Source organism: Entelurus aequoreus, linkage group LG25 (assembly GCF_033978785.1).
Source record: "Entelurus aequoreus isolate RoL-2023_Sb linkage group LG25, RoL_Eaeq_v1.1, whole genome shotgun sequence".
NCBI classification, from domain to species: domain Eukaryota; kingdom Metazoa; phylum Chordata; class Actinopteri; order Syngnathiformes; family Syngnathidae; genus Entelurus; species Entelurus aequoreus.
In genome coordinates, this window is record NC_084755.1 from 5,664,059 (window position 1) to 5,681,112 (window position 17,054).

A 17,054-nucleotide genomic window follows, 5' to 3' on the forward strand; every position below is an offset into this window, starting at 1 on the left:
TATTACCATTGTTGCTATGTTGTCTATTACCATTGTTGCTATGTTGTCTATTACCATTATTGCTATGTTGTCTATTACCATTATTGCTATGTTGTCTATTACCATTGTTGCTATGTTGTCTATTACAATTATTGCTATGTTGTCTATTACTATTATTGCTATGTTGTCTATTACCATTGTTGCTATGTTGTCTATTACCATTATTGCTATGTTGTCTATTACCATTGTTGCTATGTTGTCTATTACCATTGTTGCTATGTTGTCTATTACCATTATTGCTATGTTGTCTATTACCATTATTGCTATGTTGTCTATTACAATTATTGCTATGTTGTCTATTACCATTATTGCTATGTTGTCTATTACCATTGTTGGTATATTCATTTTTCCTACATTGTTGATACAAATGATTGTTACAGTGTAATAATGATAGTTACCTGTGGTAATGCCACTATGATACAACATCTGTATTATAATCCTTGAACAAAGTAAGAATGAAAGTCATGTGAATAATCACTGAATGGAGAACTGGGGGTGGGATTAAATAAGTTACCTTCTTCCCACTCCCTTTCAGGCAAAACTGGACAATCATGCACTATATTAATTTATATTATGTGTTGTCAACTTGTACTTCTTTATGTCATTGCCTGAAATAAATAAATAAATGAAAAAAAATGAATGAAATGCAGGTTTATCTTTTAATAAACCCATAATGTCGGCAAAAGAAGCTCCTCACCTTTCTGTAAAGTCACGTGAGTTTGTGTTTGCTAATATCATGTTTGTGTTTGCTAATATCATGTTTGTGTTTGCTAATATCATGTTTGTGTTTGCTAGTGTCATGTTTGTGTTTGCTAATATCATGTTTGTGTTTGCTAATATCATGTTTGTGTTTGCTAATATCATGTTTGTGTTTGCTAATATCATGTTTGTGTTTGCTAATATCATGTTTGTGTTTGCTAATATCATGTTTCTGTTTGCTAGTGTCATGTTTGTGTTTGCTAATATCATGTTTGTGTTTGCTAATATCATGTTTCTGTTTGCTAGTGTCATGTTTGTGTTTGCTAATATCATGTTTGTGTTTGCTAGTGTCATGTTTGTGTTTGCTAATATCATGTTTGTGTTTGCTAGTGTCATGTTTGTGTTTGCTAGTGTCATGTTTGTGTTTGCTAATATCATGTTTGTGTTTGCTAATATCATGTTTGTGTTTGCTAATATCATGTTTCTGTTTGCTAGTGTCATGTTTGTGTTTGCTAATATCATGTTTGTGTTTGCTAATGTCATGTTTGTGTTTGCTAGTGTCATGTTTGTTTGCGCTAGTGTCATGTTTGTGTTTGCTAATATCATGTTTGTGTTTGCTAACATCATGTTTGTGTTTGTTAATATCATGTTTGTGTTTGTTAATATCATGTTTGTGTTTGCTAATATCATGTTTGTGTTTGCTAGTGTCATGTTTGTGTTTGCTAATATCATGTTTGTGTTTGCTAATATCATGTTTGTGTTTGTTAATATCATGTTTGTGTTTGCTAATATCAAGCTTCATGACAAAGTACACCATCTTCATGACAAAGTACACCATCTTCATGACAATGTACACCATCTTCATGACAATGTACACCATCTTCATGACAAAGTACACCATCTTCATGACAAAGTACACCATCTTCATGACAATGTACACCAGCTTCATGACAAAGTACACCATCTTCATGACAAAGTACACCATCTTCATGACAAAGTACACCATCAATATAAAATGAATCAAAGCATTTTTCTGATGGATTTAATGGATGAATGGTTGCATCCCTAGAAAGTATAATGACCTCATGACAAACATGTTATGCAACACAAATATTATACATCATAATTAAGGGTGATGTAGCATAACAGTTATCTCATAGCAGTTAGCTGGTCAAGATTAAAGAGTGATGAAAACTACCTGAAGAAGTTTCTAGTTAGTTGTCCGCTCCAAGAGGCAAACTTTTGCTGGTGTGAAGAGATTGGAAGGAAGATGGAGAATGAGGAGACTTTCACTGGAAGAAGAATTATCATCAGGACATGACCTTTACATGACCTTTAATACCCAATTAGACCTCGTTATCTGCTACAATAAAACAAAATAAACTAGACTACGGTCGTTGTATTATTATACGGACGTCATCTTATATTGTATAAAGTATATACAGTACCGTTCAAAAGTTTGGGGTCACCCAAACAATTTAGTGGAATAGCCTTCATTTCTAAGAACAAGAATAGACTGTCGAGTTTCAGATGAAAGTTCTCTTTTTCTGGCCATTTTGAGCGTTTAATTGACCCCACAAATGTGATGCTCCAGAAAGTCAATCTGCTCAAAGGAAGGTCAGTTTTGTAGCTTCTGTAACGAGCTAAAGTGTTTTCAGATGTGTGAACATGATTGCACAAGGGTTTTCTAATCATCAATTAGCCTTCTGAGCCAATGAGCAAACACATTGTACCATTAGAACACTGGAGTGATAGTTGCTGGAAATGGGCCTCTAAACACCTATGTAGATATTGCACCAAAAAGCAGACATTTGCAGCTAGAATAGTCATTTACCACATTAGCAATGTATAGAGTGTATTTCTTTAAAGTTAAGACTAGTTTAAAGTTATCTTCATTAAAAAGTACAGTGCTTTTCCTTCAAAAATAAGGACATTTCCATTTGACCCCAAACTTTTGAACGGTAGTGTATATACTGTATATCTAATATATATATATATATATATATATATATATATATATATATATATATATATATATATATATATATATATATATACAGCCCGGCCCCCGGCCAAATTGTTTTAACCCAATGCGGCCCCCGAGTCAAAAAGTTTGGGGACCCCTGGTCTACGGGAAAGCAATGGATGACTGGATGAAAGTCATATTCAGTGATGAATGGTGAATCTGAATAATGCAGTAACTTTTGCTTGCAATGAGATTTATGAAGACGACCGCCTGAAGAAAACATCTCCACACTCATTGATGACATGTCAGCTAATAACGGCTGTCATCACATCTGCAATAAATTCCCACGTTTGTGTAAACGGGGCCACTTGTGCATTTATTGCACATGTGATGACGGCCGTTATTAGCTGACATGTCATCAATGAGTGTGGAGATGTTTTCTTCAGGCGGTCGTCTTCATAAATATCATTGGAGCCAAAAGCAAACAAAAGTTCCAGCCCCTTGCCCAAAGCAGATTGAGCATTCGTCACTGAGTAGGACTTTCCTCCAGTCATCCTTAGACCACCATTGCTCCCCCTATCCCTTGTACTTTATGGTCAGGCGCTAATGACGGCTTTCTTTGAGCTTTTCTGTGTTGAAATCCCATTTCCTTTAGCGTTTGTCCGCTAAAGATGGCTGCCACTACATCTGCAATAAATGCTCACGTTTACTTTGCGTCTCTTATTGCAGCAATGGACAGGACGCTTGGGGACGATGAGGTCATGTTTCTACATGATTATGCAAGGGGTCATAGACCCAAAAGTGTCAAAAGGAAGGTCAATGTCATGGCCTGCAAAACTAGTCCAATGTCAAATGTGAGGTGGAAATGGAGGATGAAAGGCTGCGCAGCTGGTGTGAGAAGAGCAAGCAGAGAAAGGTGGAGCAAGATGGGTGATGAGTTCTGTTTGCAAGCTCTTATAAAAGCCAGAGGTGGTGCAACAAAGTACTAGTGGTGTGTTTTCCTGGTTTTCCATGAATGCATCATTTTTTCCCTCAGAATTGAGTGATTCCAACATTTGTTCACTCTGCTTAAACTAAACATGAAACTGTTACCGACTACCACAATTTATATTCTTGATTTATTTGAGTGTTTCTTAAAAATAGAAAGTTGGCATTTGAATCACTGCAATAGAATCTTGGGGTGTATTTTGAAGCAACATTTTTCACCAGTCAAGGCTCCTCTGAACATCCTAGGTCAGGGGTCACCAACCTTTTTGAAAGCAAGAGCTACTTCTTGGGTAGTGATTAATGCGAAGGGCTACCAGTTTGATACACACTTAAATAAATTGCCAGAAATAGCCAATTTGCTCAATTTACCTTTAACTCTATGTTATTATTAATGATATTTACACTTAATTGAACGGTTTAAAAGAGGAGAAAACACGAAAAAAATGACAATTACATTTTGAAACATAGTTTATTTTCAATTTCGACTCTTTAAAATTCAAAATTCAACCGAAAAAAAGAAGAGAAAAATTAGCTAATTCTAATCTTTTTATGGAACATCATTAGTAATTTTTCCTGATTAAGATTAATTTTAGAATTTTGACGACATGTTTTAAATAGGTTAAAATCCAATCTACACTTTGTTAGAATATATAACAAATTGGACCAAGCTATATTTCTAACAAACACAAATCATTATTTCTTCTAGATTTTCCAGAACAAAATTTTTAAAAGAAATTCAAAAGACTTTGAAATAAGATTTAAATTTGATTCTACAGATTTTTTAGATTTGCCAGAATAATTTTTTTGAATTTTAATAATAATAAGTTTGAAGAAATATTTCACAAATATTCTTCGTCGAAAAAACAGAAGCTAAAATGAAGAATTAAATTAAAATGTATTTATTATTCTTTACAATAAAAAAAATACATTTACTTGAACATTGATTTAAATTGTCAGGAAAGAAAAGGAAGGAATTTAAAAGGTAAAAAGGTTGTATTTTTTCTCTAAAATTGTCTTTCTGAAAGTTATAAGAAGCAAAGTAAAAAAATTAATGAATTTATTTAAACAAGTGAAGACCAAGTCTTTAAAATATTTTCTTGGATTTTCAAATTCTATTTGAGTTTTGTCTCTCTTAGAATTAAAAATGTCGGGCAAAGCGAGACCAGCTTGCTAGTAAATAAATACAATTTAAAAAATAGAGGCAGCTCACTGGTAAGTGCTGCTATTTGAGCTATTTTTAGAACAGGCCAGCGGGCTACTCATCTGGTCCTTACGGGCTACCTGGTGCCCGCGGGCACCGCGTTGGTGACCCCTGATATATACATATATATATGCACACATATACACATTATATATATATATATATATATATATATATATATACATACATATACATATATATATATATATATATATACACACATACTGTGTATATATATATATATATATATATACATACACACATATATATATATATATATATATACTGTACATATGTATGTATTTATTTACACATAAATATATATACACATACATGTATGTATATATATATATATGTGTGTATATGTATACATTCATATATACACACACACACATGTTTATGTACATATATATACATATACACACAGGGCAGCATGGTGGAACAGGGGTTAGTGCTTGTGCCTCACAATAAGAAGGTCCTGGGTTCAATCCCTGGGTTGTTTGGAACGTGCCATTTAATGCTTCGCTAATTTCATTACAAAGTACAATTCTTGGTCATTGACATAATTCACTCGCACTCATCACAAATTTCGCGTAACAGACATTTAAATTTAATTTGAAAAATTCCTTATTAACGTCAGGAGGTCTTGCAGAACAGACTGAAGACGCCGTAGTTGTTACCCCCCTGTTGTTACCCCTGTTGTACATCATTCTAACATGTTGTTACCCCTGTTGTACATAATTCTAACATGTTACCCCTGTTGTACATCATTCCAACATGTTGTTACCTCTGTTGTACATCATTCTAACATGTTACCCCTGTTGTACATCATTCTAACATGTTGTTACCCCTGTTGTACATCATTCTAACATGTTGTTACCCCTGTTGTACATCATTCTAACATGTTGTTACCCCTGTTGTACATCATTCCAACATGTTGTTACCCCTGTTGTACATCATTCCAACATGTTACCTCTGTTGTACATCATTCTAACATGTTACCCCTGTTGTACATCATTCTAACATGTTGTTACCCCTGTTGTACATCATTCCAACATGTTGTTACCTCTGTTGTACATCATTCTAACATGTTGTTACCCCTGTTGTACATCATTCTAACATGTTGTTACCCCTGTTGTACATCATTCTAACATGTTGTTACCCCTGTTGTACATCATTCTAACATGTTACCCCTGTTGTACATCATTCCAACATGTTGTTACCTCTGTTGTACATCATTCTAACATGTTACCCCTGTTGTACATCATTCTAACATGTTGTTACCCCTGTTGTACATCATTCCAACATGTTGTTACCCCTGTTGTACATCATTCCAACATGTTGTTACCCCTGTTGTACATCATTCCAACATGTTGTTACCTCTGTTGTACATCATTCTAACATGTTACCCCTGTTGTACATCATTCTAACATGTTGTTACCCCTGTTGTACATCATTCCAACATGTTGTTACCTCTGTTGTACATCATTCTAACATGTTGTTACCTCTGTTGTACATCATTCTAACATGTTACCCCTGTTGTACATCATTCTAACATGTTGTTACCCCTGTTGTACATCATTCTAACATGTTACCCCTGTTGTACATCATTCTAACATGTTACCCCTGTTGTACATCATTCTAACATGTTGTTACCCCTGTTGTACATCATTCTAACATGTTGTTACTCCTGTTGTACATCATTCTAACATGTTACCCCTGTTGTACATCATTCCAACATGTTGTTACCCCTGTTGTACATCATTCTAACATGTTGTTACCCCTGTTGTACATCATTCCAACATGTTGTTACCCCTGTTGTACATCATTCCAACATGTTGTTACCCCTGTTGTACATCATTCTAACATGTTACCCCTGTTGTACATCATTCTAACATGTTGTTACCCCTGTTGTACATCATTCTAACATGTTGTTACCCCTGTTGTACATCATTCTAACATGTTACCCCTGTTGTACATCATTCTAACATGTTGTTACCCCTGTTGTACATCATTCTAACATGTTGTTACCCCTGTTGTACATCATTCTAACATGTTACCCCTGTTGTACATCATTCTAACATGTTGTTACCCCTGTTGTACATCATTCTAACATGTTGTTACCCCTGTTGTACATCATTCTAACATGTTGTATATCATTCTAACATGTTGTTACCCCTGTTGTACATCATTCTAACATGTTGTTACCCCTGTTGTACATCATTCCAACATGATACCCCTGTTGTACATCATTCTAACATGTTACCCCTGTTGTACATCATTCCAAAATGTTGTTACTCCTGTTGTACATCATTCTAACATGTTGTTACCCCTGTTGCACATCATTCCAACATGTTGTTACCCCTGTTGTACATCATTCTAACATGTTGTTACCCCTGTTGTACATCATTCTAACATGTTATTACCCCTGTTGTACATCATTCTAACATGTTGTTACCCCTGTTGTACATCATTCTAACATGTTGTACATCATTCTAACATGTTGTACATCATTCCAACATGTTGTACATCATTCTAACATGTTGTACATCATTCTAACATGTTGTACATCATTCCAACATGTTGTTACCCCTGTTGTACATCATTCTAACATGTTGTTACCCCTGTTGTACATCATTCTAACATGTTACCCCTGTTGTACATCATTCTAACATGTTGTACATCATTCTAACATGTTGTACATCATTCCAACATGTTGTACATCATTCTAACATGTTGTACATCATTCTAACATGTTGTACATCATTCCAACATGTTGTTACCCCTGTTGTACATCATTCTAACATGTTGTTACCCCTGTTGTACATCATTCTAACATGTTGTACATCATTCCAACATGTTGTACATCATTCTAACATGTTGTACATCATTCCAACATGTTGTACATCATTCCAACATGTTGTACATCCTTCTAACATGTTGTACATCATTCCAACATACATTTGTCAAGCCTCAATGATCCAAAGCTCTTTCTAGAGACTTCTCCTGCCTTTCCAATCATTTCTGCAGGATTCCAGCAATTCACAAACATTTCACTACTTACAATCATGTGGAGATGTTCCATTTGGATTTCCCACAATGCACCTGTGATGATAAAGCGATGACGGCCTCCATTTCCCTCCTTCTCACCAGAGTCTACTTTGTGAACCGCTCGTCCTCTCCTCTCCTCCCGCTGGCGTGGCTATAGTTCGCTGCGAGAGCGAGAGATGCGAGGCCCTTTCCTGATTTCTTTCCTTTTGTCCTCCTTCCTCCTCCTCTTCTCCTCCTCCCTGAGGATCTTCTGGAAGGCTTCAGCCGTATGGAGCACCTGCAGCCGGGGGAGATAACTTATGTGAACAAACTCTCCCACCTTCGGTAGCGCCACTAAATACATCATCCAAATGCTGCTGCTGGAGTCCTGACTAGAAGCAGGAAACATGACCAATATTAGTCTGCTGCTCAGAGAATAGACTTTAAAGGCCTACTGAAATGACATTTGTTTATTTAAACGGGGATAGCAGATCTATTCTATGTGTCATACTTGATCATTTGGCGATATTGCCATATTTTTGCTGAAAGGATTTAGTAGAGAACAACGACGATAAAGATTGCAACTTTTGGTATCTGATAAAAAAAAGGCTAGCCCCTACCGGAAGTAGCGTGACGTAGTCAGTTGAACATATACGCAAAGTTCCCTATTGTTTACAATGATGGCCGCATGAAGTGAGATAGATTCGGACCGAGAAAGCGACGATTTCTTCATTAATTTGAGCGAGGATGAAAGACTTGTGGATGAGTAAAGTGCAAGTGAAGGACTAGTGGGGAGTTGAAGCTATTCAGATAGGGAAGATGCTGTGAGAGGCGGGGGTGACCTGATATTCAGCTGGGAATGACTACAACAGTAAATAAACACAAGACATATATATACTCTATTAGCCACAACACAACCAGGCTTATATTTAATATGCCACTAATTAATCCCGCATAAAAACACCTAGGTGTTTGTTATGCTAGCTCCTAGCTACTAGCTCGAGCTAGTTATAGCTCGAGCGGGTAATATGGACGGGATCCCGTATATAAAACCCGCCAATACAATTCAAACACCTGCACAACACACACACTCACTCAGCCCAAAAAACGTTCACCTAACCCAGGGGTCGGCAACCCAAAATGTTGAAAGAGCCATATTGGACCAAAAATACAAAAACAAATCTGTCTGGAGCCGCAAAAAATTAAAAGCCATATTACATGTATCATGGGATATACATTTAATTAAGAGGACTTAAAGGAAACTAAATGAGCTCAAATATAGCTACAAATGAGGCATAATGATGCAATATGTACACATCGCTAGCCTAAATAGCATGTTAGCATCGATTAGCTTGCAGTCATGCAGTGACCAAATATGTCTGATTAGCACTCCACACAAGTCAATAACATAAAAAAAAAAACTCACCTTTGTGCATTCATGCACGACGTTAAAAGTGTGGTGGACAAAATGAGACAGAAAAAGAAGTGGCATAAAACACGTCCTAGAAAGTCGGAGAAAGTTATACTGTACATGCAAACAAACTATACGGTGAGTTCAAGGACCGCCAAAATTAGTAGGACAAAACGGCGCTCACCAAATACTCGAATCAGTGAAGCATGTTTAATATAAACAGTGTGATTTATAACAATTAGGGAGGTTTGTGTCATGTTTGTCCTCCTACAGAAACCATACTAATTGGGTTGAATGTGGCCTGAGCGACCTTTCAACCCAAAGTAGAAGTGCCGTCTACTTCTAGCCGTCCATGGCGTTTCTACTCTTCATTCATCAGTCCAAGCAACGTTTGTAAGTTTTACAATATAACTAAAACTATTCTTACTTACTCAAGTGTCCCATGTGTGATGTTTTCATGCATATTTGTACGCGCTACCGAAATGTAATCAACGCTAGCTAATATGCTAACACGTTTACGAGTGTCTGTGTTCTAATTAAGTTCCTAAAACATTTTATTTTCACCTGTTTTCTGCTCCGTCGTCAACTATTTATTCTGTAACCGTCTTTTATGGCGAATAATTATGACTCTCATCGCTTTTTGACGACGTTCTGGTCAGTTGAATGTGGCCTGAGCTACCTTTCAGCCCAAAGTAGAAGTGCCGCTCCGTCTTCTAGCCATCCATGGCGTTTCTACTCTTCATTCATCAGTCCAAGCAACGTTTGTAAGTTTTACAATATAACTAAAACCATTCTTACTTACTAAAGTGTCCCATGTGTGATGTTTTCATGCATATTTGTACGCGCTACCGAAATGTAATCAACGCTAGCTAATATGCTAACACGTTTACGAGTGTCTGTGTTCTAATTAAGTTCCTAAAACATTTTATTTTCACCTGTTTTCTGCTCCGTCGTCAACTATTTATTCTGTAACCGTCTTTTATGGCGAATAATTATGACTCTCATCGCTTTTTGACGACGTTCTGGTCAGTTGAATGTGGCCTGAGCGACCTTTCAACCCAAAGTAGAAGTGCCGCTCCGTCTTCTAGCCATCCATGGCGTTTCTACTCTTCATTCATCAGTCCAAGCAACGTTTGTAAGTTTTACAATATAACTAAAACCATTCTTACTTACTAAAGTGTCCCATGTGTGATGTTTTCATGCATATTTGTACGCGCTACCGAAATGTAATCAACGCTAGCTAATATGCTAACACGTTTACGAGTGTCTGTGTTCTTATTAAGTTCCTAAAACATTTTATTTTCACCTGTTTTCTGCTCCGTCGTCAACTATTTATTCTGTAACCGTCTTTGATGGCGAATAATTACGACTTGAGGCTTGTGCAGCCCTTTGAGACACTCGTGATTTAGGGCTATATAAATCAACTTTGATTGATATTTTGGAGCTTATCGCTTTTTGATGAAGTTCTGGTCGTATGAATGCCAACAGACTCCTTAACTCCACGGTGACGTTTTGGTGAATTCACTGAGGAATTAGTGAAAGTGAAACAATACAAAAAGAATGCCCTCGCAAGTTAATAATACTAACACAGACACTCGTAAACCTGTTAGCATACGACACTAGCTTCAGTATGTTACGATAGCATGTACAAATATGCATGAAAACATCACACATGGGACACTCTAGTCCAGGGGTCACCAACCTTTTTGAACCAAGAGCTACTTCTTGGGTAGTGATTAATGCAAAGGGCTACCAGTTTGATACACACTTAAATAAATTGCCAGAAATAGCCAATTTGCTCAATTTACCTTTAACTCTATGTTATTATTAATAATTAATGATATTTACACTTAATTGAACGGTTTAAAAGAGGAAAAAACACGAAAGAAATGACAATTAAATTTTGAAACATAGTTTATCTTCAATTTCGACTCTTTAATATTCAAAATTCAACCGAAAAAAAGAAGAGAAAAACTAGCTAATTTGAATCTTTTTGAAAAAATTAAAAAAAGAATTTATGGAACATCATTAGTAATTTTTCCTGATTAAGATTAATTTTAGAATTTTGATGACATGTTTTAAATAGGTTAAAATCCAATCTACACTTTGTTAGAATATATAACAAATTGGACCAAGCTATATTTCTAACAAAGACAAATCGTTATTTCTTCTAGATTTTCCAGAACAAAATTTTTAAAAGAAATTCAAAAGACTTTGAAATAAGATTTAAATTTGATTCTACAGATTTTCTAGATTTGCCAGAATATTTTTTTTAAATTTTAATCATAATAAGTTTGAAGAAATATTTCACAAATATTCTTCGTCGAAAAATTAGAAGCTAAAATGAAGAATTAAATTAAAATGTATTTATTATTCTTTACAATAAAAAAAATACATTTACTTGAACATTGATTTAAATCAGGGGTGGGCAATTAATTTTTACCGGGGGCCGCATGAGCTACCCGAGCACTGCTGGAGGGCCACATCGACAATATTTCAATTAAATTTTGCTCAATATTATTTTTGATATATACCGTAAGATGATAAATAATAATAATAATAATAATAATAATAATAGTAATACTTCAACATAGTGTGTGTAACAGCATTCCATGACTAATATATATAAATTAACATTAATAATAAATGACAGTAAAATAAGCACACGCATGACTGAGGAGTAATAGTGTAACTTTGTGTGGTGTTTGAGTTGTCCGACTTTTTGTGTGGCCATAAACGCACCAGTGGTTTAGTGCTATGCGTGTTGGTGACAGATGACAAGTTGGTTTTGGCCTGGTTTGTACGGCAGAAAATGACTAGTTTTTCCAGATAGAATTGTTTTACTCATGTTTTTGGTGTGGTTATGTCCGAATATAAACAGTTTTGTTCAATAAAGTGATCGATATAATTCCTGGCCTCGAAGCATCTCGATAGACGTTACAATAATTGAACGGTGTTGACGAACACCGTTAGGGCCGCTTGTTGTCACTGTCACTCAAAGTTGCATTGCAAAATTCCATAGAATAAATATGTTTATTTTGTTTATAATTCACATGGGATTTGATTTGGTGCGCGGCATATACTTGCTGCGCGCAGCGGACGCTTGAGCAGTGTGCAATTGCGCAGGCACGCACCTTAGGTGAGGGGACGTTGCTCTGCAGTTCATGTGTTGTTGAAAACACGCCATTCCTCATCAACTTTTCTCTTTTTGGCGTCTCGGGTGTAAAGCGTGCATCACTTGTCGCTGCATGTGCACCTTCACTCACAGGTTACACACGGACACACGCCCATAAATAATACTTTTCAAAATAAAAGCAGCACAGTTGTATTGCGCGCAGGACATAGATGTTTTTTCAACTTTATTTTGTAATTGCAGTTGTTCACATTCACTCACAATCACGCATACGTCCACACGGAAGTAATACAAATAACGATTTTCAAAACAAAAGCAGCACCGTTGTATTGCACACTCGACATAGATACTTTTTTAAATTTATTTTGTAATTTATAATTGGCCTCACGCGGGCCGGACAGGGACGCACAAAGGGCCGGATGCGGCCCGCGGGCCGCAGAATGCCCAGGTCTGATTTAAATTGTCAGGAAAGAAGAGGAAGGAATTTAAAAGGTAAAAAGGTATATGTGTTTAAAAATCCTAAAATCATTTTAAAAGGTTGTATTTTTTCTCTAAAATTGTCTTTCAGAAAGTTATAAGAAGCAAAGTAAAAAAAAAATATGAATTTATTTAAACAAGTGAAGACCAAGTCTTTAAAATATTTTCTTGGATTTTCAAATTCTATTTGAGTTTTGTCTCTCTTAGAATTAAAAATGTCGGGCAAAGCGAGACCAGCTTGCTAGTAAATAAATACAATTTAAAAAATAGAGGCAGCTCACTGGTAAGTGCTGCTATTTGAGCTATTTTTAGAACAGGCCAGCGGGCTACTCATCTGGTCCTTACGGGCTACCTGGTGCCCGCGGGCACCGCGTTGGTGACCCCTGCTTTAGTAAGTAAGAATAGTTTTAGTTATATTGTAAAACTTACAAACGTTGCTTGGACTGATTAATGAAGAATCCATACGAGTAGAAACGCTATGGACGGCTACATTGGGGAGAAAAAAATCCCTACTGGAAGGACACTGCAGCAGGGAGCAAACTGGTCCAAAAGATGGTGACAAAGCACAAACAATAAAAGAACTTCTCAGCATATTTGCTTGTTTTTAAAAAAAAAAATGTATGGCCTCAGCAGAGAAAAATCCATAAATGAGTCGCACCGTCGTATAAGCCGAGTTCAAAGTATAGGAAAAAAGTATTTATTACTCATTTTTGGTCGAAATGGCAGCTGCTTGCATTAGCTCTGTGCTCTCTCACGCCTTCTATTCATTTTCTTTGACGTTTCCCTTTTCTTTTCCTGTTTTTTGAATCTCATATTTTGTGGCCTTTTTGTATCCGCACTGCAAGCGCATCATCTCCCCTTTAAAGGCCTACTGAAATGAATGTTTTTTATTTAAACGGGAATAGCAGATCCATTCTATGTGTCATACTTGATCATTTTGCGAAATTGCCATATTTTTGCTGAAAGGATTTAGTAGAGAACAACGTCGATAAAGTTCGCAACTTTTGGTCTCTGATAAAAAAAAACCTTGCCTGTACCGGAAGTAGCGTGACGTAGTCAGTTGTTCACTCCCTCATATTTTCCTATTGTTTTCAACGCAGCTAGAGCGATTCGGACCGAGAAAGCGACGATTACCCCATTAATTTGAGCGAGGATGAAAGATTCGTGGATGAGGAACGTTAGAGTGACGGACTAGAATGCAGTGAAATACTTTTTTTTTTTTGCTCTGACCGTAACTTAGGTACAAGCTGACTCATTGGATTCCACACTCTCTCCTTTTTCTATTGTGGATCACGGATTTGTATTTTAAACCACCTGGGATACTATATCCTCTTGAAAATGAGAGTCGAGAACACGAAATGGACATTACAGTGACTTTTATCTCCACGACAATACATCGACAAAGCCCTTTAGCATGAGCTAACGTGATAGCATCGTGCTTTAACTGCATATAGAAACAAAAAAAATAAACCCCTGACTGGAAGGATAGATAGAAAATCAACAATACTATTAAACCGTGGACATGTAAATACACGGTTAATGCTTTCCAGGCTGGCGAAGGTTAACAATGCTGTGCTAACAACGCCATTGAAGCTAACTTAGCAACTTAGCAACCGGACCGCACAGAGCTATGCTAAAAACATTAGCTCTCCACCTACGCCAGCCAGCCCTCCTCTGCTCATCAACACCCGTGCTCACCTGCGTTCCAGCGATCGGCGGAAGGACGAAGGACTTCACCCGATGCGTTTGGCGGCCCGGAGACGTAGGAAGTCAAGGTGAGGTCGGCGGCTAGCGCGTCTGCTCTCCAACAAAGTCCTCCTGGTTGTGTTGCTGTAGTCCGCTGCTAATACACCGATCCCACCTACAATTGTCTTCTTTGCAGCCTTCATTGTTCATTAAACAAATTGCAAAAGATGTCCTGAATACTGTGGAATTATGAAATGAAAACAGAGCTTTTTGTATAGGATTCTACGGGGTACCATAACTTCCGTTTAACTGACTACGTCACGCACATACGTCATCATACCGCGACGTTTCAGCCGGATATTTCCCGGGAAATTTTAAATGTCACTTTATAAGTTAACCCGGCCGTATTGGCATGTGTTGCAATGTTAAGATTTCATCATTGATGTATAAACTATCAGACTGCGTGGTCTCTAGTAGTGGCTTTCAGTAGGCCTTTAAGGCGCGTCTACGGTGACTCACATCATCTCTTTCTGTCCGGTAAGGGTTGATGAAGTCTGGAGATTTCTCAGTGATTCCCAGCTCTTGCGACATCTGCAGCAGGAGAGGAAGACACAAGAGCAGTGGAGAGAAAATGACACTGACAAAGTTATTCTGCAGCTATTTTGCGTTATAAACCACAATATCATTCACACCAAGTGAGGTCGTCGTCGTTGACGGGCTGATTTGTTCAGAGAGTAAATGAACTGGTCTACATTGTATTGCTTTTGCTGTATTTCATGTACAACAAGAATCAAAGCTTCATTGTGTCTTTATTATGAATTGAATTTTTGCATTTGGAAATGTTTTTCTTCTGTTGACGATTTCATTGACAAAAACAGTGTTAGCAAAATGGATGTGTTTAATAAAAAAAAAATCAGGGTATAAAAATTAAAATGTTCAGCTTCATACACTGAATTTCTATACACTTTTTTTACACTGAATTTTTAAACAATGATTTTTTATAAAATGAATTTTACACACTAAATTTTTATTTGCTAACAATGCTTTTTAAAAAAAATAAAATAAATGTTTTTGATGCGAACAAAATCAGTTGACAAAATTCAAATGCAAAACATTAAGTTACATTAATTTAGTGTCAAAAAAAGCTTTTATTATAAAGACAAATTGAACACTGAATTTTTATACACTGATTTTTAAAACAACGAAAATTTTATACACTGAATTTCTTTACACTGTAATTTTCATAAAACTTTTTTTTTTTTTTAAACTATTTTTTTAGAGTGAATTTTTATAAACTGATTTTTAAAAACTGAATAATTAAACAATATTTTGTTTTTTACACATACCGGTAATTTTTTAAACACTGATTATTTCAACTGACATTTTTTTTACACTGAATTTCAATACACTACATTTATATACAATTATTTTTTTAAACACTGAAATTTTTTCCCCAACAAAATCGTCAGCATAATTTGATGCGGGGAAAAAAAATCAGTTCATAAAAATTGTAAATCATCTAAAAAAGCCAGCATATTAATGTTAGCATGCTAACAAGTACCATTCGTCAAGCAACAAAATATTTCACGCTGAGGTGTATCCCAGCAATATTAGCAAAAAAGCTATCATGCTAACATACCATGCTAACAATAGCATGCTTACAGACAGCATTAGTGAAATAATAAAATATACGACACAGAAGTGTATTCCTGCTAAATTAGCTAAAAAAAAGTGTTGAATACCAAAACATATTATTTGAGGTGCACATCTAAAAAAAATATTACAAACACTAAAAGTATGCATCAAGTACCAAAATATGACTCCGGTCAAAATTAGCTAAAAAGCCAGCATATTAACGTTAGCATGCTAACAGGTACCATTTGTCAAGAAATACAATATTTGGCGCTGAGGTGTGCACCAGGTAAAATGAGCAAAAAAGCTATCATGCTAACAGTACCATGCCAACAGAAGAGCATGCTAACAGTTAGCATTAGTGGAATACTAAAATATATGACACAGAAGTGTATACCAGCTAAAAAAAAAAAGTCAAATTCTACAACAAAACAAACGTTACGAATGCTTGGCATGCATCAAGTACCAAAATATGACTCCGGTGCATACCTACAAAATTAGCTAAAAAAAACAACCTAACATGAATGATGAAAAAAGCGAGCATGCTAATAATATTAGAATGCTAGGAGTGGTACCTTGGACACTGTTGCAGTAGAGAAGAAGAAAACAGGAAGTGGTCTTACCAGCGTGAGTACATGTTGGTGGGCTCCTCCTGTGAAAACTCCAGTCTGGTTACAAAAGTGCAGCCCCCAGCGCAGCAGCACCCCCCAGTCGGCGTTCCTGTCGTAGTAGTGGTGCACAATGCGCGGGAAGCGCAGCGCCACGTCGCCAAAGAAGGCCGTGTTCTCCACCA

The 17,054-nt window shown here is 36.3% G+C and overlaps 1 protein-coding gene across 2 annotated transcripts in view; it reads right to left on the minus strand.

The window, feature by feature from the left end:
• Positions 1 to 7,079: 7,079 nt before the first annotated feature.
• Positions 7,080 to 17,054, minus strand: part of LOC133642823 (coiled-coil domain-containing protein 134-like) — a 24,433-nt gene continuing 14,458 nt past the window's right edge. Inside the window, exons 5-8 of one of the 2 annotated variants that reach the window (XR_009824611.1) lie at positions 16,885 to 17,054; positions 15,149 to 15,220; positions 7,413 to 8,220; positions 7,081 to 7,352 (exon numbers count right to left, since the gene is read on the minus strand). The exon at positions 16,885 to 17,054 is cut by the window's right edge and continues 12 nt beyond it. Coding sequence is in view for 1 of the 2 variants with exons in the window: in XM_062037220.1 (XP_061893204.1) it covers positions 8,095 to 8,220; positions 15,149 to 15,220; positions 16,885 to 17,054 (368 nt within the window). In the remaining variant the exon portion in view is untranslated. Of the gene's footprint in view, positions 8,221 to 15,148; positions 15,221 to 16,884 lie in introns of both variants that reach the window. The other variant, XM_062037220.1, reaches the window with a different exon arrangement.